At 35.9% G+C, this 24967-nt stretch overlaps 1 protein-coding gene across 1 annotated transcript in view; it reads left to right on the top strand.

The window, feature by feature from the left end:
- Nucleotides 1-24967, top strand: part of pigg (phosphatidylinositol glycan anchor biosynthesis class G) — a 67444-nt gene that overhangs the window by 11754 nt on the left and 30723 nt on the right. Inside the window, exons 5-8 of the mRNA XM_024283954.2 lie at nt 5953-6091; nt 10658-10870; nt 19039-19256; nt 19469-19753. Of these exons, the coding sequence (XP_024139722.1) occupies nt 5953-6091; nt 10658-10870; nt 19039-19256; nt 19469-19753 (855 nt within the window). The remainder of the gene's footprint in view (nt 1-5952; nt 6092-10657; nt 10871-19038; nt 19257-19468; nt 19754-24967) is intronic.

Genomic DNA, 24967 nt, shown 5'->3' with positions numbered 1-24967 from the left:
TCTGCTGAACTTCACAGAAAAATATTCAAATTCAGCGATCTGATGGATCAGAGTTATGTGTATAAGGCTCTGAAAAAAGACCGTTGTGACGATGAGCAGTGAAATACGTGTTTACGTGTAGTGCAGACTGTCTGGAAGAGTGAAATAAAGCATCAAGTGCTCCTTCATCCTGTCACGCTGCTTCATTACTGGAAAGCATCTGTTCAAGATCCTGAAAAAAAAGTATTTTTCAATTCAATTCATGTGAAAGGTGCATAAATATTCAGATAAAGTTTTTAGTAAGTCATATTTAAAAAAAAAAAAAAAAAACTTGAAGTATTGTCTCTGCTACTGTCTTGTGCTATATCTTGATAAGTATCGTACCGTGACACGTGTATCGCGATATGTATCGTATTGCTAGACTCTTGCCAATACACACCACTGGGGTGCAAAAACCCACGTTCAGCACATTCTTAAACCTGCATCGCATGCTTGGTGTTTCATCAAGGTATGTTATAAACATCAAACACCAAATTTGAGCACCTGATTGATCAAAGTTCAACTTTTTATCCGCACACATTGGCCACACTTTTTGTATGTATGACTAAAAAATTGCGTAGCAGCGCGTAGATGCGACAGTTTTGAACGCAGAAGCCTAAAAAGCGCATATACTTGGATTTACAGACTTTTCATCGAAAGCGGTCGCTCGAACTTGTTCGTCACACGCTAGACGTTGGCCACGTTGGCGTATAACAATACCTGTAACTCCCAATCTTGTTTGCAACACGTAAAGAAAACAGACTGATACTGCTAAAACAAATGTTAGTGGGACTACGCTAACTTCCAACTTTGTTCGTAACACATAAAAAAACAAAAAAACAAAAAACACAGTCCGACACAGCTACACATCAGTCACATTAGCGTATTTACAAAAACATACAACCTTTTTTGAAACTTATAAGAAAAACTCGAACAGACTGACCTCTCAAAATCACTTTGACATCATTAAGAACAACCAGAATTAATAAATTGGGCACTCCGGATTATGAGGCTCACCTTCTTCATAAAACTCAGCTTTTTTCAAAGGTTTTTGAGAATTGGAGTGCACAATAACAGTGAAAACAAATACTTGTCAATGTTTAATTACTGAAAAGCCCTTTAATATAAATGTTTTGTCATTTTGGTGCATTGAATCAGACATTTTTTAACTGTTAGGTTTCTATATTCATCTCTTCTTTCATTGATGTTTTATTCTAAACTTTGTTTTTGAAATGATCTGACATCCTTAGAAGATTCTGCTTCAGCATTTCTCCAAATCTCAAAAGTTTGTTTGGTTTTGTCAATTCCTGCCTCCTGGAGCTCCAGTGCATTGTGGGAATCTGCACCTTCACTGACTGTAATTTGGGGAATAATCTGCCTGAAGTGACTCCTGCGCCTCTTCCTTTCTAATCACTTTGACCTAAATATAAACTCGGCTCTCTCAGGTTATTGTTGAAGCTCTGCAGAAACAACATTCATGCTGTGGAAAGGTGTGATCTGGTCGTGTCAAGGTGTTTGAGTCGCTTCACAAACTGCTGCATCTTGAAGAATTTACAAATGAGGTTCTTCCTGCTTTAAATAAAAGAATGCAGCGTTTATTAAACAGCCTGTCTGGACACAATTGTCCATTTTAGCCAAAATGCCAAAGCAGCAAACTCCTTTTTTTGTTTTTTATGTATATTTTGTTCTCAAGAATGCCCAAGTGCTTAGAATTATGTAATTGAAAGTAGCAAATGGAAATAGTTTATTTTTACTTTAATAACAAAAAGTTGAATGATTTAAAAATAACTTCATTTTGAGTGGATTTCTTCTTCTAGCGTTTCGACAGCCTGTCTGCCTTTGGTTGGAATCAGTGACTGTGAAATGGAAATCATTTTCCTCTGCGTTTTTTCTTTTTTTTCCCTCTCTGCTTGTTCTTGAAGAACACATTCTTCTATCTTACTCAGCACTGTCTGCTGCTTGAAAGAAAGGCTTGATACGAAGTGAAGGAAGTCTCCCAGTGTGGCCTGCCTTCATGCTTTTATCCTCTGAAAAATGAGTTAACTCTGGGTTATTGTAAGGAGGGCAGAGGCGCTCTGTGTGGCACCAAGTGGAGCTTGGCTCGGGTTTTTGGGTGAAATGTAGGACAGAGGATTGTCGTTTTGCTCTCTCTGTGCTGAGTAAGATTTACCATGGCTCGTCTGAGTTCAGATTTTTAAAAAGTCCCATTAACAAAAGTTTTAGTGAAAAACTGCTGTAAGAAAAGAATGCTTTTCAGAAACCGAAATCATAATCAGTTAATTTTATCAATCAACAAAATGAACAAAAGATCAGCCTAAATCAAACCAAAAGTTGGTGTTTCCACCTTTTGCCTTCAAACCAGCATTAGTTTTTGTCTTCATGTTTTTTGAAGGAACTCAGCTGCTAGGTTGATCTTGGAGAACTAAACACAGATCTTCTGTGAATATAGGTTTTCTCACATCCTTCTGTATCTTATTTAATCTCAGAAACACTCCATGATGTTGACATCAGGGCTCGGATCATGGGCATGCCATCATCTCCAGTAATTATTGTTCTTCTTTATGCTAAAGATAGTTCTTACAGTCTTAGCTGAATGTCTGAGGTCATTGTCCCATTGCTGAATACATTTGGGGGAAATCATATACCCATGACCCATTTGTATTTTTCTTTTGTTTGTTCACTTTGCATCTTGTAATACAAGTTTAAAAACTATAATTATTTATTTTTCTGAAGCTTTTTTTATGCCTAAAACATTTGCCTAGTTCTGTGTGCGAGTCCTACTCATAGACATTTATAACCTGAAGTGAAAGTCTCCGATGTCACCTGTAGGACCCTGAATGGTCATTGGAAGACATGGAATACTGACAAATTCAACAAGTTTTGAAAAATTATCAATTTGGTGGAACAAAGTAAATTCCACATAAAGGTTTATATGGCTGATAGAAAAATGGGGGGAAAAAACAGTCCCATCATGCGCAAATTTTATTTTTAACACGTTGGCGACACCTAACGCGATCAATCAGCTGATTCTGACATGGCGAAAACTATGTTAATTACGTAAACAGTTAAAGAGTTACTATTGTTGTAAAAATGTCATGAGTTAATCAAACAAATAAAGTTAATTCACTCCAAAGAAGGTTTGACACCAGTTTATCTTTGAGTTGGACATCTTAAAGTGGGATTGTTGGAAAATTGCTTTCTTTTAAACCAGCCTCTGGTGTTCATTTGAAGATTTGGTTTGTCCTGATTTGTGTGAAATTAAGTATAGAACATGTGGACTTACCAGGATCAAAATAAATCAGCGCTGATTAAAGCCTTTTCAGTTGAGATGAATATAATTTTAGTTTAAATATTTTTTTTTTCTTTGCCTTTGGTTTAAACACAAAAGCAAACTTCATTAAAACTATTCAAACTTTCTCAAGGTGTGTTTACCTGATGGATGATGCTTCCGTCTTGGAAACAATCTTTAAGTGTTTGGCATTTTGATTCTTCCGTTTGAACGACACAACACTGGAGCTGACTTTTCAGAGTAATGTAATCAGTGGAAGGATGCGTCCTTTGTTTGGTTGCTCTGTGGTTATGGTTTTGAACTAACCTCCTCTGCTGTGACTCACATGGAAACCCTGTCAAGGAAGGGTCCTTGTTATTAGATCAACCAGAATCACTTAAAGGAAGGAACTTTTTCAATTTTCATTCTTAGAAATAATGTTTTCATGGCCGTCTTCTGTGCTGCTGTTGAATGTCACAAGCATATTATTCAAAATCTCAGCAGCAACCAATTAACCCGGCAGCCAAGGCTAAAGCTTTTTTTTTTTTTTTGTCTGATCTCAGCAGGATGATTTGTTGTATGTGGTTTCTAAAGCAGGAAATGCTTAGACCTGCTACCCATGATTCATTTGATTGTTGCTTAAAATATGATAAATGTTTGGTTTTGAGGAGAATTACAGATATGTCTGTATTTGTGCAAACTGCATTGCTAGTCAAGCTACCTAGAGAGTGGGCATGTGATCCACATTCATGAATGTGATAAATGCACATTCTTGAACATGCTTTTAGCAAATGGTGTTCACACTGCACCTTTGCCACCGGATACTAGCCCTACGGGGTACTAGTGCTACCAGATACTTGCGCATGTACTCACGGTTTAGAAGAGGGTTGATGCGAAATGTCGATGCGGTGCAAATTTTGTGAATCTTGCTCCAGACCTTTTTCTTTCACATTTTTATTCCGATATATGCAAGACTTGAGCCTTGTTTCCAATGAGCAGTCTGGTCCGGTATTTTGAGCATTTCCATGGTAAAATGGACCTAATAAACAGTACTGAACTGTACCTCTTGAGGGCCCCCATCCGTTTAGGTCCGTGGAAAATAGAATGGGACAGTTGCTTGGCAGCTAGTGATGATGACATCAGAAAGGAGCAATATAGCACTAAGAAGTTTCTGTTTTCCTCCTTACATCGATATTCTTCTTAGCTGCCTGCAATCTTCTTCCAAACATTAAATTCCTGTTATACACAATGTACCAAAAGTAAAGCAAGAAAAAGACGAGCTGCTGGATGGCCTCCATTGTTGTTGCTTTTCTAGTCCTCGTGCTGCAATGACACGCTAGCGGTCTACATCACGTATGTGCCGTGAAAACAAACCGCTCATTGGGATTGAAGCCTAACTGAGTGGAAACGCTCGCCAAAATGAACTGATCCGTACTGTACAACTCCTTACTGAACCGCTTAGTTGAAATGAGATTTTGGTGTCATGTGATTCCAGCCGGGTACAAAATGTAATTATTAATTTCTCCTTCATGATCACCTTTTAATCGGTTGACACCTTATGTTCTTAAAAAGGACGCTACCCATACGTCACTACCAAATCCAAAACCCTAAAAGGTTAAAAATGAACTGGTTTAAGTTTTCATGCGCATTGAATGGCTGCACGCTTTGTACACAGAGCCCGAAAACGGGCTTAAAAGTTACACAGCAACATGTGAACGTGAGAGTTTTAAACGCGAAAGCCCGAACTGCAAGTTTACATAGACTTTTAATTGGAAAAGGTTGCCTGAACGTACATGTTCACGTGCTTTATATCGACAAAATAAGCTTTAGGTCAATATTGTATTACAAAATCAAGTAAAATGTTACCAGAAGAAACTATGATAGTGCATTCACAAAGGACTTCGTTTAATTTAATAAATAGTAATGATGTGCTTTTAAGGAGAGGACATTCGACCACATCTCCGGTGGTGTGACTGTAGGGTCCAAAGAGCCTTAATGAGGGCTGTCCGGTCTCTCTGACCAGAGGAGGAGCTTGGTGTTTATAGTCAGCAGTAAATCCGGCAAGGTTGCCCTCTGTCACCGGCTCTTTTCATCGTCTTTATGGCCGGTATTTCTAGCCAAGGGGTTGGTTTGGGGACCACAGAATTTCCTCTTTGCAGATGATGTTGTCCTGTTGGCTTCATCGAGCCAGAACCTCCAGCATGCATTGGGCCAATTTGTAGCAGATGAGGATGAGGGTCACCAGTTTTTGGTCTGTTCCTGATTCACAATGATTTGAAAAAAAAAAATACTCAGAAATTGAATTTTAAGCATTGTTTTGTTTATATATGTTCTCCATCATCAGAAAAATTCCAAAAGAATATCACAAAAACAGCAAAAACAGAATTTTTACTGGAGTGGGTCTTTAAAATGTCTTTAAGAACTGTTGGTCTCACTTTTTTCTCTTCTTTAAATCTTCATTTTACTACATTGCCTTTTCTTCTACTGTCACTTCCTGACAATGGTATGCAAGTATTAACACTAATAACATGCTGAAATAAAAAAAAAATCAATATATGCCTTATTTTTACAAGAAGATGAGCTTTTATAGTTGGATTGAATAAACCAAGGCATACATTTTAAGGTTGGCCCCTCGATTTACCCTAAGTTGTCGTTGGTTTCCTCAGGAGGCAGATGGATCTTTGCCATACTTGCTGGTTCTGTGTGGAGACCACGGAATGTCAGAGACCGGCAGCCACGGAGGCTCTTCGGAACCAGAAATCAACACGCCTCTGGTGCTCATAAGTCCGATCTTCAAAAGAAAAGGTAAAATACTTTTTTTTTCTTTAAAAGCATGAAATAATCAGAAACTGTGGTCAATTTTTTGTCAGACTTCCCTTTCATAAATTGGAACTGCATTATCTCCACGTTGGGTGGAGCCTGAATGGGTTAATCTCACATTCTCAGTAGTGTCGGTTTCAGTGCCAGGAATGGTGTCATCTCTGCAAATCTCTGCTCCTGAGCAGAAATATGCTGCGCGGAGATGAATGAAGCTGCGTGTGGAAGTGCAAATGCGATAATTGTTTCTGTATCAGCCGGTTTTATTTAGAGATCATCCTTGCAGAGAGGTTTTTAAATAGATTATTCACACACATAATAGCAAAGCTCAATTGTAAAGTGTATAACTTGCGAAGAGGAACTTTTGCTCTGATCTGCTTTAAAACGTTTGGTACCATTGTCACTTTGTTTTGATGTGTTCCTAAATATTTTATTCTTCCAACAAACACTTGAGCACTGATCATTAAAAATATTTAACATATTCAAGTTATAATTTTGAATTTTCTCTATGTTACAGTTATGTTGTTTTTCTGGACAAAGTCAGGTATAAATGTTAAATATTAAAAAAAAGTGTGTGGATGGTAAAAATTCCTGTCTTCCCCTCTTAAAATGTTTTAATTGAATTGTTTAAGTGAGGAATCATCAAGCTGTAAGGTTGGTTGTTAAAATCTGACATCAAACATCTTTCTTTATTATTCTGTTTTTCCATTTTCAGTATTCTTCCCTCTGTAGTCCTCTGAAACGACGGTAGAAAATGAGAAGAGAGGTTGAAGGAATTGAGCTTCTGTGCATTTGAACAGAACAAGAAAAATGGGGTGTATTTTGTGCTACTTATGGGTGTAAAAGCCCACTTTAAACTGTCTAGATGTAAAATATGAGTGCAGTAGAAAAGCAGCTATATGGAGCTCCAAACTCCTAAAATGCCTCAAAATTATCATTTCTATTACAAAAAGTCCCTGAAGTGTTTATAAAGGTTTTTAAATGTTTTTAAGTATACAACATATCAGTTTAAGGACATTTAAGTGCTCTTATACGTAATTTTCTTTAGCAGAAAATTACAAATGATTTCATTACAATATAAAGTTTTATTCCACATTCAGTTTTGTCAACATTCAAAAGTTCAGGTTTTCAAGAGGCCATGAGGCCTTTTGTCCAAACTTTTTAAAGGTATCCTGTAAAAAATAGATGAACTTTAGTTATAAAATCCATTTCCTGTCTGTGGAAGGAAACCTGAGGCAGCAAACAAAAGCAACATAAACTCCTGTCATGGATTTCCTGATGCAAAGGTTTCTTTATATAAGGTTGAAGCTAAAAAAAAATAGTATTCGTCTTCTCACCTATTCTGTTATAAACATTCTTACATAGAAATGTGATCTTTAGAAGTCACATATCATCAGGATATGCATTCATTTTAGAGAAAAAGGTCATCAAAGGACAGCTCTGCTTCTCGTTTTAGTAGCTCATGTGTCATTGCTGCTGATTACAAGAACTTTGATTTGTAATCAGATTGGTTTGTTATAAAACTACGACTTGGAGGATGTAGAATGGCAGTATTTCTCTATCACACATTTATGTATTTTTCATGAAGTGTACATTTCGTTACTTAAACCTTTAAAAAATATTTGTCTTGGTTTATTTCTACTTCTAATTAAATTTAAAAGAGGAAACTTAAACTCTGAATCTTAATATGTTTAGAAATACATCTTTTTTGAGTAAAATAGTGGGAAAAAATCTGCTTAATTAATCTTTTTGGTGTAACAGTTGGATAGTTTAGCACAAATATAGCTGGGCAATAAAATATTTGTCACTTTCAGATTCTGTAAGTTTTTCCTCTTTGAAGATGAGTCTGTAATTTTCATCAAAGCTACACTTCAACTGTGAGAGACAGAATGTAAAAAAGGAAATCACACTGTATATTTTTTCCACTTTTACAATGACTCAGACCTGTAGATACTCTTCAAATCAATTGTATCCCAATAGTACAACACGGTTGTCTCAACTGGCTTCACATCAGTAAGTGAACAAAAACATAAAATTGCTCATAAAATATAAACAATAGTTGGTTGCTAAACTAGAGTAAACAAACTAAACCCCTGCCCTTAGACCCTCCTTCTCGGTAAGGAAAAACTCCTAAAAAATAAAATAAAATACTGAACCTGGGGAGAAAAAAAAACCTGAGGGAAGTCCACATGAAGGAGGGATCTTATCCCAGGACAAACAGGCGACGTACCAGGACTGTTAAAGAAGAATTAGCTTATCTAACTCTACAACAACATGTTTGAATAGTGTAGCAGATGGGCTTCATCCAGATAGAGCTGGGGGACCGGTGGGGCACGGGATGAGCCAGAGGCATGGTCCAGTGGAGCACAGACCATCCACCTGGAACCTGGAATCTCTCCTTTAAGGGAAGTGGGAAAGAGGGACAACACATGAATCACACTACACCAAACAGAGGCATGGGAAACTAAATACAAAAATAAATGATAAAGAAAATAGAGGACAGAACCCCAGTGTACCATACTTTAACCATACCCTTCAAATTTAATCATTTAAAACTGAGTCTCTACTTTAGAAACAAGTTATGTTTTTGTGTTCATGCAAGAAAAAGACTTGTTGCTGCAGCATTTCTTACTGCGTTGGATTATGGGGACGTTTTGTACACAAATGCTCCCATCCAGACTCTGTGCACCCATCACTCGTTCCTCACATCTCTCTGTGTTTTATAACAAACAGCAGCAAGCAAACCCATCACTGTGATCTGTATTTATGAGTTGGTTGGCCTGCCTTAGTAGTTCATATGTAGGATCACGCACTGGCACAAACTTATATATAAGGGACTCATTTGAGTGCTGCCGCCATATTTGAGTATGGCAACTATGGTAACAATTTACCTAAAAAATCTCAAATCTAGCCCATTACGAAGGACAATGGCCAATAGTTCCTTGGAATATTGATCAATAGATTTCAGTAGAACTTTCCTGGTTAAACAATGGTCAATAAAATAAAATAAGTTAGAAGACTGAATTTTGTGCATTCTGTTGTTGAGATCGGAGCTAACAGACATCAAGTATTCTTCAATTGAGTGCATGGTGGCCACCTCCACCATGGTCGCCATTGCGGATTTGTGCTGCTTTTCTGAATGCGGGGATCGCAAGGTACATCCATGGTCAATTTGGTGACTGCATCCCAAAATGCACAAAGCTAAAACTGCAAATGTACAGCTTTTGTGTACATTGGTTCATGAGAAAACTTTGAATCAGTATTTAATGCTCAGCACACATCTGTTCAGCCAGATTGCAGCTGCTCTTTCGCTCGCCGGGTGCAGATTAGGTTCTGCTCTAAACTGTGTGCAGGTATGAGAGGAGCAGATAAATCCATTCACCTGTGCTTGTTTTTTTCAGAGCACAAAGGGCAGGGTGTAGATTTGTGGAAGCCAGAGGCTTAAATTCTGTCCATGTCCCCTTTGATTACTAAATCGAAAAACCTCTCAACTTGTTTTAGTGGATCCAATTACCCAAATTAGCACTCGGCTCAGGGATTTGTCCAGTTTTTAGTCTGTTTTACTTCCTGATTCTCTGGAGCTCTGTTCTTTGTAGGATATACTTTTTCTCCAGTAGAATTCATTTTTGTAACCTGGAAATTTCACTCAAACACAGCCTAGGAGAGGACCCCCCCTCTGTGTTTTTGTTCTTGGGAGCATCCTACAGGAAGCAAGAAATGCCCGACAGCAGATGCGCTTTGGAAAAAGAAGAACACAAATCATTTGATAATAATTTCATTCAAATTTGATCCGTTGCTGCTTTTGTTCTGCAGGTTGTGACAGTCCTCTCCAAGGGGGGGTGGTACAAAAACAATGAGAAACCTTTATGTTCACGTTTTAGGTTTTGTGTTAAGTTTCTGAATAATTGTTTGCCTGTTTTTTGTTTTTTTTTCCACCAAAACAAGATGTCACTGATTTGCTCTCCCTGAATGCATGAAACCGGAGAAGGTTGTTCTGCTGTTTTCCTGTGACTGCGCTGAGGAGGAAGCAGGAGTAATGAGATGCTGCAGCTCCTGGGAATACAGCTCCATGCACCATCACATTTGTGTCATATTATCACTGGCTTCCTCATAATTGAAAGCTGTGGGACAGTTCACTGTTGTCTTCGGGAGAATAAGCAACTCTTTTTCAAATTTATCTTGAAGAAATGCTTGGAGATAAACTCATTATGTTTACAGGAAATTACAAGTGTAAAATGTGCAGTTTCTTGGAGCAATATTTGCACAACTGCTATAATAAATGTAGTTTTCTTGCCTTATTGGAGGTATAATAAAGTTATTTCAAATTAGTTTTCGATATTTATCTCACTTTGTTTGTCTGAAACAGCAGTTTTATTATTTATTTTGATGCAGACAGAGGTACATTTTTACAATATAATAAGTCATTTTCAGAATATCACATCAAATTGTGTAATTATTAAAAATGGGAAAAGCCAGATTGCAAATGAGTTCATTTGTCCTCATTTCATCAGACAGAGGAGTCAGTGATTTTTACAGGTATGTTCTGTCTTTCAGCTGAAATGGAGAAGCCTGGTGTGGTGGAGCAGGTTGACCTGACACCAACGCTGGCTCTGGGACTCGGCTTACCCATCTCTCAGAACAGCGTGGGTCATGTCATCCCTGGCGTTTTGGAGGAATCCTCTCTCCGGGAGCAGCTGCGCTTCTTGCATCTTAATGGCCACCAGCTCAGCTGCCTGCTCAAGGACAGCACGCCCGAGTACGAGAAAGGTGGGAGAAAAAAAAATCCTCTGTATTCTGTCTGCTGACTGAAAAGTTGAGACCTTGTGTCCCCGGTGGCCTCATCTTGATTCAGTTCTGCCTCAGAGTTCTGTCTCAGATTCCGGGTTTCAGTTTCAGGCTAAAAGCTGAGTGGGCACCTCGCTTTAAAAAAAGGAAATAGTTTGCATTTATTCTGAAAAAAGCCTCGTATCATTAGTTTTTTTCAACATTTACAACAAAGGTGTCAAACTCCAGGTCTGTAGAAAATACATTTTACCAACAACGCTGCCATTGTAGCTTCTCTTTGGCAAAACACACCTGAACCAGGTAATCGGCAGTAGGCGGGGCTGGGTTTAAAAAAAAATAAATAAATTTAAAAAAACTGCAGGCTGGAAGGCTTAGAGACCTGAATCCTGACAGCCCTGATTTACTAACTTTTAAAAAATAATTTAAAATGCTTGAGTTTGTTGTTTTTTAAGCCAAAAAAACTCAAAATTCTACAATGGAGTATCAAGGTCACCATTAAATTAATATTAATAAATGATTTATTTATTTTATTTTGCTATTTATTTAAAAGAGGGACAATGCAAAACCACATGATAAAGCAAGACAAAATACATTTTAAGAGAATAAAGTCATTATGAGAAAATAGTAAAGCATTTACAAGACTAAAACCAGATATTTATGTGGTATTAAGGAGATTAAAGTTATACATTTATGAGGCAAACGTCTGTTTACTAAGAAAGTATAAACAACAACAAAAAAGTTCCAACATTAGTTTTACAAATTAGTGAGTCAGCATTGTTTTATTAAAAGGCTTCCTCAGAAAAGGTTTATGGATTGATCCTGGATATGTAGATGGAGGCTATATTGTAAGAAGGTTTAATTTTCTGAATGGAATGATGGAAAAAATGTAAACTTTCCATGTTATTCTAAGTTTTTACTAAAGGTCTACAATATGCATATATATCCATGCATTTTTAAGCACAAAATTAACATTCTCTAAGTTTAAAGATTTATTTTAGTGTTTTATTAATTAAAACGTTTCTCCATGTTTTTCTACTTGTTATGAAGGGAAAAAAATTAAAAAGGTGGTTGCCAAATTACATGCAGTAGTATAAATAACTTAGTTTTATTTGCTTCTAGCTGACATAGCATCAGGATCAAAACATTCACATCCTAGCTGGTAAACATTCTGTGTGGTTATGTTTTTAGTAGCTTATAGTGAACAGCCGCTGATATGAAAAAATAGTTAAAGGATAAAATCTGGTCTAATGCTGCTGTGTTTGTGTCTGCTCGGTCCTCCTTGCACCAAAGCTGAGTGCAATTTCTTCTCTTTTTTGATAAGAAGTTCACAGTATAGATCTTTCAACAAACTGCTCATTTAACCATTGCGCTATTCTAGGCATGTTTAGATTAAAAGTGGGATCATCTGGACGCCACAATACTTTTTTTAATTGATTTTTTAACCTTCACTGGTGTCCATGGCAGACATAAGATCCTGTTCACCTTTGTCATGGGAGGAGTCACATATCAATGTAAGGGTCATCTGGACCCCATAAGAGAGCACGAGGGTTAAATAAAACCAAAAAACTTTCAGGTTCTCTGATGGAATTCTCACTAAAAGATCTGGAATCATCAGGAATGAAGCAGCAATAAGATGAATCCCTTAAGGTACTGAGTATTTATGAAATCTGGGGGGAAAAATAGTGTTAAACTGACTTTGGATCCTCAAGGACATGCATTTTGCTGCAGAGAAGCTCACAGGAAAATTGAAACTTTTGTGCCAAACATATTATCTTGCATTGTCCTCAGAACATTACTGAAAAAAAAGCTTTTGTGATGAATTTACCCTCTTAAAGTGCAGAAAGGACAACAGTGCTGCTTTACTTTAAAAGAAGTTATTGCTCAGATAATTAATCTGCTTACTGTTCTTTTTTTGTGATGTGCTTCTTTTACTCTTGGCATTGAAAGCTAAAGTAATTTTGTTTAAAGGTAAATTACTTTCAATTTTGCACTCTTATAAATAAAAAAGGTCAAAAGTATTTTTTACTTGTTGAGTTTTTATTAAAGTTTTCATTGCTCAAGCTTATATTAAAACATATTTTGGGATCATTTAGTAGCCATTAAAGTATTTAAAATTGTGCTTGAATTAAAAAAAAGTAAACTATTAGTTTACTTTTTAACTAAACTAATAGCTTTTTAAGTTATATTTTTGAAAAAGTCAAGTTTTAGATATTTTACAACATCATACAATTAATTTTAATGTAATAAAATTGACAAAAATGTTATTAAAATTGAGTAAAATCTTAAAATAGTCATATTACTGCCAGTTCACGAGTTTTCTAATTTCCTTTAAAAACCTTTTAAAGTGGTTATAAAAAGCTGTTGTTTTGCACATTTGAACAAAAGTTCAAATTCCCTTCGGAGAATCGCCTTTTCATTTTATTTAATTCAGTTCAATTCAAGATACTTTATTTAAGAGACAAGTATTGCAGTTACATTGTGAAAAGGTAAATGTGTTTCTGTTTATGCATTTTAATTTTTAAATTGGATATTTGTAATTGAATTTTGGTGCAAATTTACTAAAGAACTTTTTGAAAATGAAATGTTTTCATTGTTTTAATTAAGTTACAGAATGAGCGATGTTGAACAAGAAATAGAAAAAGCTGTTCGGAAAATTGCCTTTTTATTTCATTTAAGAGACATGTAATGCAGTTACATTATGAAAATGAAAAAGCATTTCTAATATTGACTTTTATCTTGAATTATGAGTCACAAACGCTTCCATAAATGACACACCCACTGCATCAGTGTCAATGGAAAATCACCTGCAATCCTTTAAACAGACACAATTACAGTTTTGTCACCTGCAAAAGTTCAGTGGATTTACTCTCCACTCCTTCTAGTTTAATCTTAGTGACAAATCTGCTTCACCTGCGTTAAAGATCCACATTCTTTAAGTTTGTCACGATTGTGGATCTTAATTTATTGCACACACCTTTATCGTTTTCCTGCTCTTGACATCATAAATCCCAGTGTTATACCACAGTTTTAATGTTTCACGGGAGTCTAGGTTGTTAATATCACATAAGATTCGATGCATTTCTCCATCCCTCAGGCTTCCAGGAAGTTCTTGAAAATGTGCACCTCTCTGACTCACAGGCTACCCCCAAAGAAGACTCCTTTAAGTAGAAGTCAAATACATCAGAGCTGCTCCACTTCATGTTTAACCCGAAGCAGTCCGATATAAAGATTCAGCTCATTAAAACTTCATCGCACTTTAATCTGTACCAAATGGAAGCATGAAAGATTTATGTTTAAACTGTCAACGGAAAAGTTTCCCTATATTCATTTATAGAACGAGTTAGTCTATTAAAATAAGCACAAATCTCAGAACAGATTCCAAATGTGTTTCTTTAAAGTAAAAGTGATGCATTTACTGCAGATTCTTTTAGTTTAAGATATCTGAAAACCTTAAATAAAACCAATAAGAGCTAATTAACTGCTATAAAAAGAAGCTAGCTTATTTACAACAATGAAGACCTGCAGGTTTTAAGAACAGACGTTTTAAAGTAGAACTTTTCCACAACAATGTAAGGGAACTTCCTCAGAAACTAATTGCTTCAAATTCACCTCCGTCAGCTGCTGCTAACTAGTGAATCATGACAGGTTGATGATTAAAATGGTTAAGAAGGTCTAAAATGATGTGCCAGCCTCATGCATTTGATGAATGTGACATTAAGAGTTCAGTGTAAAAACTGCTGATCTTTAAGGTGCAAATGTTATTCTTATTGACAGTTTAATACTCGTTGATGACTGACATTCTGGTTTCTAACGTTTGGCATCGTGTGCTGATACTTTACTGAGATTTTAAAATTCTTCTTAAAAAGGATGAAAACTTAAAAGTAAAGCTCAAATGTTGCATTCTTAAATCACTCTGTTATATCAATTTTGGCATATATTTGTACCTCTTGGGAAGTTTGGGTAATAATATGACCTGACACTTAAGACGTTAGTGTTTGGTGGAAAATATCGCTGGTTTTTGGCAATTTTTCGTATGTGGTTGGAAAAGCTGGTAAACTAGGTCCATTATTTTTCTATTAAGAGAAAACCCATACTATCATACTGCCTCGACCTGACCGGTTCAGGTCAAAGAGGACTACAATGAAGCAAACAAACAAACAAAAGAAAGACGAGTAAGTAAATATAAAAGAATAGGAAAAGGAGCAAGGTGTCATGAACTAGAATAGCAGTCAGAGACATGACTCATGGTCCCCCAGGCTAACTTTCAAACTGAGCTTTGTCAAAAAAGAAAGTTTTAAATTCAACTTTAAAGATAAAGGTGGTGTCTGCCTCTAAAGTGAAGTAGGAAGCTGGTTTTAAAAGAGAGGAACCCGGATGCTGAGCGATTCCCATTCTAGTTTTGAAAATTCTGCATAACACGTTTTTACCTTGACTGAAACTCAAAGTGCTTGAAAGTCCCATTTACACACACATTCCCAAACTGAACAACCAGTCCTGAATGAATGAACCGCACTTTCTTTCTGCCTTTAACAGGAAAAAAAGAAAAAAAAAACTGTGTAATATGTTCTCTTCTACCAATTCTCATCAGAACCCTGGTTGCAACACTTCAGATCAGGTTTTCTAAGAAAAGAGGCTGTTGCTCTGAAAATCGACTTTAAGACATGGCTGTATGTGTTATAAAAGTCTTAACGGCTCAGCACATCAGGGACAGGCCTTCTGTTCAAGAGTTAGAACTTCATATTTCTCTTTCATCCTGCAAAAACCTGCTGCAGCCTCCCAGAAAAGGTTTGAGACGCTCTCATGCTGACACTCTTTTAATTTTTAATCAGAACCTTCTTTTAAATTGGCCTTCAATCCTTTTCAAACGTTTTCCGAAAAAGAAGAATCATTTAATTTTTGAATTGGAAAATTAATATTCCAAATGTTAGACACTTTTCTAAGGTTTTTTTCTTTTTTTCAATTAAACTTATTTTTACTTTTGCATTGCAAAGTCCCTCTCCAAATATATTTTATCTATTGGGGCTTTTATTTATGAATACGCAGTTTTTAGCTAAAAATTAAAAAATAAATTGTGCAATTAATTAATAACAACCTATAACTGTTAAATCTAATTAATCTATTTTTAATCACAAGTATTTTTAGAATAATAATTGCTGTGAAAAGCCTCTTTTTGAAGTATTTTCACTGAAATTTGTGACATTGTGAGGCAGTAAAAGATGAAAATACAACTTAAAAAAAATTGGTTTTGTGACGTTTTCTTTTATCATCGCAGATTTTTAGTATTTACTTTTACACCACCAAGTTGATTTTTTTTATCTTGAACAATTAATAAAATAAACAAACAAAGCAACAAAGTGCCTTAACTTATCAAATCAAACTTTATTTGTCTAGCACTTTAAAAAAATTAATTTCACTCAAAGTGCTTTACATAAAACATAGTAAAATTTTAAAAACAAAAGACAGTGCCCACAAGCCCCACTCCTCCACACACGCACAAACACACATCGACATATTGCCTTATAAATAAAGGTTTCAATGAAAGAACAGGTCACAAATGTGTTTATAAATAAATTAATAAATAAAATATTTTCCATCACATTTAATTTTTAAATATGTCAACCTTGTCCTTAGTAATGAGAATGTTTTGTTTGTTTCTTCCTAAGTGATGCAAAGCGCTTTGAATGTGTAAGAAACCGCGTCGCACAGATAAAACTGGAATAACCTTTGACATATTGCATTATGCAGATACAGTGTAGCTCTGGTGATTCATGGTTTTAACAACCTCGTTCTGCCTTCGCAGCTCGCTGCCACACTCTCACTCTGTCTTCTTTATATTGTGTTTTTCTTGTGCCTTTAACCTCAGGCATCTTACAGAGCCATTAACCACTTCCTGTACTTTGAGACAGATGAAACATGGCCAAGGCCATTGAAGCTGTGTGATTCATGCCTTTGGCTTTAAGTTCTAATACTTCCACCAACCCGTCTGTCTGACGAAGCCTCGGTTGGAATTCCTCACCTCTGGGTCTTTGCCATCGAGATGAGCTGCCCAGCAGATTTGAGGAGTTTGCGGACGCCTTCCTGCCAAATGCAGCTTTACGTTGTTCTTAAACTAGTTTCTCAGGTGTTTGACATCATTTAGCATTAATATGATTGTTGTAACTTGTCATAGTTAACACCTAGACAAATGTACATAATTTGTTTTGCAAGGGTCACGGCTTTATATGTAATAAAAGTCTCCGACACAGGAGCACGGAAAATGAAATGGAATAGATTTTCTATTTTGAGCAACGGATCTGTCTCACAGCTCTGTTAGCATGATGGATGAAGCCATAACTAAGATTTCTGAACTCATTCCTGCCAGACCGAGCAGTTGGAATGTGCCAATGTTTTCTTTTATGATGAAGGCCAAGGCTTTGGAAGCGTGAGGGAGGGCAACACACTTCATTGTCTTACTTTTTAAAAAATATACAGTATATAAAAGACTTTTTTTTTTTAATAACCTCCTAAAGTAGTTTTAACTCTGAATAAATCCAGTTTGGCACAAGTTTTAACTTATAAATACACTTTTAATCATGCAGTTATTGGAATAAAGTTGGTCTTATAAGATTTTGATCCAAATCCAGTTCAACAAGAAACCACTAGGGGATTTTTTTTAAAACACAAATTGCTTTATGATCCAAACAAGTCCCACTGTCATCATCTTGTTATTTAATCTAAAAGCATTCCCTTTTAATTTTTATTTTGCAGTTTTGGCCAAAATTAAGATCAGAGTGGCAGAGAAATGTCATTTATCATCAGAAAAATGCTGCAAGTTGTTCACCTTTCCCTTCAGGGGTCGCCACAGCGATTCAGCTTTCACTGATCCACTCAAGGTTATTTTAACGCTGGATTCCCTCCCTGAAACACTTCTGTATTTTATCTGGGCTACAAAGTTAAGCAGTAGTGCGAGAGTCCAAGAAACCACACTAGATATGTATGGAGGACCGAAAGACAGAGTGAAATAAATCTTAACACCGATGAAATTATTAAGTAGTTGTATCATTAGTTATTTAAAATTGGAGTCAAATAAATACAATTGGAAATCAATAAATAAATGCTTACAGAAAATGGGATTAGGAGAGTTTGATTTTACACTCATGATAACCGTAGAGGTCATCCTCAGGTATAGCTTTTTAGGGGCCTCAAAAGGGAGTGACAAACTATTCTCCTGGAGAACTTCTTCTTTTCCAAACTACCATGTTGTTGCAGCTTCTGCAAAGCTGTGCAAAATCCACAGCTGCAGGTGGAGCAGAGATACTCTGAGAACACATAGAGGAGACTGGATTTAGGCAGATCTGAATTAAAACCTTAGAATTTTAATATAACTGGAAATGATTTATCTGTCTAATTTAATTATTCAGTGGAATAACAGCAAGTGATCCTTATTAGGTGCAAAAAATTCACAAAGTCAATGTTTGAACAATAATTTAAACTGAGAACAAAATGCACAAACCTTAAAACCTTAAGTAACTGAAGATCTAAGACTTCAGTCAAATTATGTAATTTTTTAAAGCTGACAGGACATCCAACTTTCAAAATAATTCCTGGAGAAATCAGTAATTTGAGAGATTAATCTTAACTCCATGTTAAAAAGCATTTTTTTAGTAAAATCTACATGTGAAACAGAGTTGAAGCCACACTCTGATCATCTTTTGATCTATTTTTAATTTGTTCCCAGTGGTCTCTATACCGATTCTTTTCCAGATTCATAGCAATTTGGATTTAAAAAAATGAATTTTGAGCTTAACTTATTTTTATATTTGTCCAAAACTATCAAGAAAACCCCACAAGTACATTAAAACACCTTTTTTATCAGAGTTGGTCACGGATGAATTATCAGGGTTTTTAGATGTTTTGTTTTCTTGCCATTTTTACAACATTAAGTTCGAGTTTCAATCATTTTCTTGAAAAAGAAAGAATTCAAGCTTTTATGATGGCACACCCTAAGCATGCATCACCTGAAAGTTGAAGTCCTTGAATTTTCACGTCGAATTATTCGGAAGAAGTCAATCAAAAACAGCAACCTGCTTTCTTTTCAGTTATTGATGCATGCAACAGTCAAACAACTTTACAACGAACTCACTTTCTTTCGCTCCTCTCCTTCACTCCAGAGACAGGATTCGAGCAGTTCCGTGTGGCAGAAAAGGCTCATGGAAGTTGGATGAAGCTCTACCTGGAGGGAAACACTTCGGAGGTGCTCACCAACATGGGCAAAAAGGTCCTGAAGCAGTATCTGGAGGCTCTGGCTGCCATGAGCTCTGCTTTGAGCAAACAGCTGGGCAAATATGACATGTACTCCATGATTGCAGGAATGGTCTTTGTATTTCAGGTGAGTACTGAATAAAACATCATGAGGAAGCCTTCAAATCATTCATAACTGTCAAAAATAATAAAAAAAAAACCTTCCTGTTATTCATACCATCAATTTTTCAAGTTTCTCGGCTGTAAGTTTTTTGTTTCTGTATAAATTGGACATGCAGGATAACTGATCAAAGTTGGTAAGACTTTTCTCTCTTCTCTCTGTCTGTCTTGGCCTTTAAGCTCCTGTTAGTCTTACTCCTGGCTATGCCTGAAGCCCTCAGTGGATCAGCATCGGTGGACCTCCCGGTTCTCTCATCGCTGCTCTCCCTGCCTTTCTACCTCTTGTGCCTGTTTCTTGCATCAGTGCACGTCTTGGTGTGCACATCAGCAGAGAGCTCCTGTTACTTCTGCAGTCTGTCATGGGGCCTCGTCTTCGCTGCTGTTGCCTTCTCCTCCGCCATGTTTTGCATCCTGATCTCTTTGGCAAGACGGAGACTCCCCTTTGGATCTCAGTTTCACGGAAAAGTGAGTAACACCTGTTGGAAAATGCCCAAATGCAGGCAGACATTATATGTAAGCTGCATCTAAAATCAGTTTATAAATGTTAATTTTGTTAATTTCCATGTGCCTTTAATGTATCCATAAAAAAAAGAAATAGTATTGTGGTGATTGATTTTAGTGCAATGCACATTGGATTATAGGGTGCAAAGGTAAAATGTTGCAGGACATGACTACACTACCCAGAATTCCTAGAGTTACAAAGAGGTAGGCGATTGGCTGGAAGGGTTGATGGGAAGTTTTTCCAGCAAACTGTGTTTATCTTTGCTTCTTTTATCTGCAATAAGCAGCTTTTACTGAGAGTACAACACGACAATTTTATTCATGGAACTCAACTTAAAGCTATGTACACACTGACTTTAACAATGTGCCACTTTTAATGAAAAGTCTTATTAACATTCATATGGGCTTTTCAGGCTTCCATGTACAAAACATATGTCCATTGACCACGCGTTTAAAGTTAAAGCAGCAAACTTTGACCAATCAGGGACTTGGATTTGGTAGTAACATATGGATGGAAGTGCCAACTTCCAAATTAATCACAAAGGAGAAATTAATCATTGAGATTTACGCTATAATAATAATATATATATATTTATGGGAATCCAGTGTCTCTTGGAGGTTGGGGTACCTGGCACCTTTTTCCAGTGTTGCATCAAGGATCTGTACCCTTTTTCAGTTTTTGTTTACTTGAAAGACAATGAAACCTTGAAAAGAATTACTGAAATGGATTTTGCGCTTTAACACAAGCAATTCAGTTATCTCATGCATCTTGTTTTTGAACACATCCTGATGTTTTTCCACTCAAGTTTTTGCGCAGAAACCTTAAGAAAATTGGCCTAAAAAGAACAGAAATGTCCCAAGCTGGGTTTATTGATTCCAGTGAGGCTTTTTTGTTTGTTTTTGCTGCTTAAGCATCAAAATATTGTCTTTGTCTTTTCCCTTTATGTCCCTTTGCACACGGTGTTCGACAAAAAATTAATTTGAACATCTGTTCATTTTCAATATGTTTAAGAAATGATGTTGTTTCGTTTAAGGTTGTGCACCTTGTCCAAAATTAAAAATTAAAACTCCGAATGCAATCACACCAGATAAACACAAACACTTTCTAGAGCTTTTCAAAGACTGCCGTTCTCTTTTTAACCGTTTTCCTAGAATATAGAAAACTGTTTATTCATCACATTCTTCTCTATTTTTATGGAGTACTTCTTTGAGTAGAAACCACATAAAGATGAAGGCTTTTTGCACCTTGTTAGCCATTTTATGTAAATGACTGGATTCACATCCACCAGCAAATGGATAGGAGGGTTCTTGTGTTACCTGGAAATAATTTGGTATCCTATAGAAGTGTGAATTGAGGAATGCTATGGTGTCTGGTAACATTTTACTACTCATTTAAATAAGATACTGTACATTTTATTCATTTACTTTTTTATATTCTTTAACCTATTCTAGTCTGTTTTCCTACTTTTTCCAGTTTATATTTGTAAGAAACTTGAAACAAAAGCAGTTTTTGTTAATGTAATGGGCTGTAAAATGTAATTTTGTCATATTTGACAGTCTATTGAACCGACAGAAAGCTTTATTTTCTTCCTCTTCTGGTATGTGAATTCACATTTTATTAATTGACTGCGACTCTCTTAAATATACTCACCAATCACTTGTGTAACTTAGTTTTTTTGTTTGTTTTTTTCGTGAGTTATTCTGTGTATTCAGCCAAGAATGCAATCTCTCCTTAAAGTATTTTCAATTTCAACAAACATCTTTGACTTTGGCAGAAACACAGTAGTCATTAGAGTCAGAACTTTTGACATTTTTACGTAAAAATCTTCAAATAAAAACTATAGAAATGCTAATTTTCTGGTAAAGTTCTCTGTGTAAAAGAATTTTCTTTTTTTTCATAACCAAAAAAGTATGGCCTTAAAATACAGCGGAAATATGTTTTCTTAAATCTGATATAAATTTGTTCTGTCTTCATATTTGCATTGTCATTATGTAATTCCATTATAGATTAATTTGTCTGGTAAATGAAAAAAATGTAGACATTAGTACATTTTTTACACATAAAGCAAATATAAACATTTGTATTTAAGGATGCAAACTTCAAGAATATAACACAAGTACAAAACAGCTGTGAAATATTGTCTTTTCAGAAGCTGCAGGACCTGTCAGACTCGTTGACAAGCTTGTTTGGAGCATATCAGTCAGAGTAGAGTAACAGATGACTCTTATCAGGGAGAGGAAGAGGAGTCAATCCTATGTTTTTTGTTTTTGCTTTTGTGGTCAAGACTACAACAGACAAGACAAGAACAACATATATATAATATATTACAAAATATTCCCCAAATTATGCAAATTATTCTGTATGTTGAATTGTAAAGCAGACATATTTTTGATTGAACATTGTGTCATTTGTGGAGTTCATTTAGTTTTAATGAAGAGAAAATAAAGGGATTTACATTAAATAAAAATGTTGTGAGTAAGTGGCAGAAATGAGACTCAAACTCGACTAATTTGAGTCTCTCATTTAGAGATTTAAGATTTGGGACTTGTGAAGAATAATTATTTGATTACACTTATAGCTGTAGGACATTCTTGTCAGCTCTAACAACAATATTGTCTTTAGTAAATTTGTGTTTGAAGAATTAACCAATTCTTGTTTTTGTGGCATAAAGTAGTTTGACCCTTTTTGACAACTCGTTTTAGCTAGATTTGAATTACCGCTAAAGGCGTGAGATTTTAATTGAAGTTATCATCAAAGACTTCGGATGTGAGTTGAAGTCACAGCTGAAAATTCTTGACTTGACTGGAAGTTATTGTTAAAGACAACATTTGACTCAAAGTTACAGTTAAAGACTTGATTTAGGGTTATAGCTAAAAACTTGAGCTTTGACTTAAAGTTACAAATAAAGACTTGGGATTTGACTTGAAATTGCAGTAAATACTTGAGACCTGATTTAAATTACAGCTAACGATTTGAGATTTAACTTGTAGTTTCAATAAAGGCTTGAGACCTAATGCAAAGTTATAGTCAAAGACTTGACATTTGACTTGAAGCTACAGCTAAAGACTTGATATTTGACTTGAAGCTACATTATAGACTTTAGACCTGATTCAAAGTTGGAGCTAAAGACTTGATATTTGACTTGAAGCTACAGCTAAATACTTGATATTTGACTTGAAGCTACATTAAAGACTTTAGACATGATTAAAAGTTGGAGCTAAAGACTTGATACCTGATTTAAGGTTACAGTTAAAGACTTGAGATTTGAAATTAAGTTACAGTAAAGACTTGCAATTTGACTCAAAGTTCATGGTAAAGACCACATTTGACTTGAATCTAAAGCAACAGAATGAGATTTGACTTTAAGTATCAGCTTAAGACATGGGACTTGAAATTACGTCTAAAGTCAAAACTTAACTTGAAGTTTCAGCCAGACTTAACCCCATGAAACCTAAAATGATCTCCAGCTGTGGAAAATAATTACCTTTCAAGTTGATGCTAAAATAAAGTAATTTTGGAGCCAGAGGTTTTTTTTAATCAATGCATTTTAAGACTTTAGATTTGACTTAAAAAAGACTTGTGAACATCTTTGGTAAAACTTTGTCAAACTTACACATTGCAGTGCAAATCACTTGCTGGGGCAAATAAAGGGAAGGCTAGAATCCATCCTTTTCTGTAACTAAAGGCTTCCAGAATCCATGCTGCCACAAAATGGCATATGCTGCATCGAACTGCACAATGGGAAAAGTAGGATAGGATGGAGTCCATGGTGGTTTAAGAAAAAAAAAGCTGTCTGGGAAAAAATCAGCTAAATGTCTGAATACTGTGAACAGAAAAGGTCAGTGTATTGATCATTTCAGTGCTCTCAGGATCTGAATGAGTTTGTGACAGTCCAGCATAGTTGAATGTGTTAAAAGAGGCAGAAAGAGCTCATAATGGCGGAGCAGAGAGCTGCTCCTTCACAGATTGAATGAGAAGATTATTTTCAGGCTGTGAATCAGGGCATTGAGTATGTCAGCGATGCCTTTTCTGAACAATACCTTTGACTCTCTTTTTCTTTATGGCTTATTCTGGTGCTTTTGATTGGCTGTGGGAAGTCAGAAATGTGCATTATTCTACGCTGTTTAGCCAAAAACGTGTCTTAAAGTGAAATATTTTCAGAAGAAAATGTAATAATTGCGTTCAAACACAACAGCCTTTTTGGTCAAACTAGTATCTTTAGTGATAATGGAACAGATTAGGAGGTAAGCTTCTTATTTAAAAAGACCCATAAAAATAGAAAGTTGATTCTGTTAAAATATAAAAATCATTTCTAGTAGCACCTTAATGGCTCTTTTTTTTCTGGCCATGACTAACAAAACAAAATATTTAATAAAAACTCCATGGGCTGTATTTTTGTTTTTTTACTTTTTTTATGGGAGACTCAAAAGTAGCAGAGATGGAAAGACGCATCTGTTTTCCTTAGGTTGCTGCTGAACTCTGTTTGAACCAACTTGGGTTTGAATAAAATGATTTGTATGCAAGTATGCTGCTGGAATAAGACACTAATGGAAACATCTATAAGAGATGGCCCACAGTTCATGAAGGATGGCTCATGGCCACGGTCTGCAGTGCAGAGGCGGCGTACAGCTGCTTTTCAAAAGGGACGTGATAGATAACCGTGTTTTGGAAATAATTTCTGTAAATTATGAACTGCAGTCTAAAAGAAGGAAAAACAAATCAATGAAATATGTGATTGACTGATGTGTCAGTCCTTTTTCGCGGTCTGGGTTTTCAGAACGGCTTTGAGTGGTTAAAAAATGGGGGGTTTCTATTGTGATATATAGGGATGTTAATGAACATCATAGGATTATGTGTTTGAGTACGCTGCTATGACTCAGCCACACTGTTTGATCAGGCTAATATTCCCCCTGACGATGCTGAAGGTGAAGCACTCAAGTGGGTGAAAGGAGGCAGAGTACGTTTGAGTGTACTCACATTTACGAAACGTACTTTCAAAATAAACTCATTTTAGCAATTTTTGGTTGCAAACATTTTCCAAAAACCTTTAGAACCTAAAAATGCAAAAACACTTTTTGCTGAATGTTGTGGCTGAAGAGGCTAAACCAATTTTCTTTAATTGCTGAATATTGTCTGGAAAGTGCTGATCTTTTTAAAAGTGCATAATTCTTGAAAAA

The sequence above is a fragment of the Oryzias melastigma genome, linkage group LG10, assembly GCF_002922805.2.
Source record: "Oryzias melastigma strain HK-1 linkage group LG10, ASM292280v2, whole genome shotgun sequence".
Taxonomy (NCBI): domain Eukaryota; kingdom Metazoa; phylum Chordata; class Actinopteri; order Beloniformes; family Adrianichthyidae; genus Oryzias; species Oryzias melastigma.
This window is presented reverse-complemented; position numbering and strand designations above follow the sequence as displayed.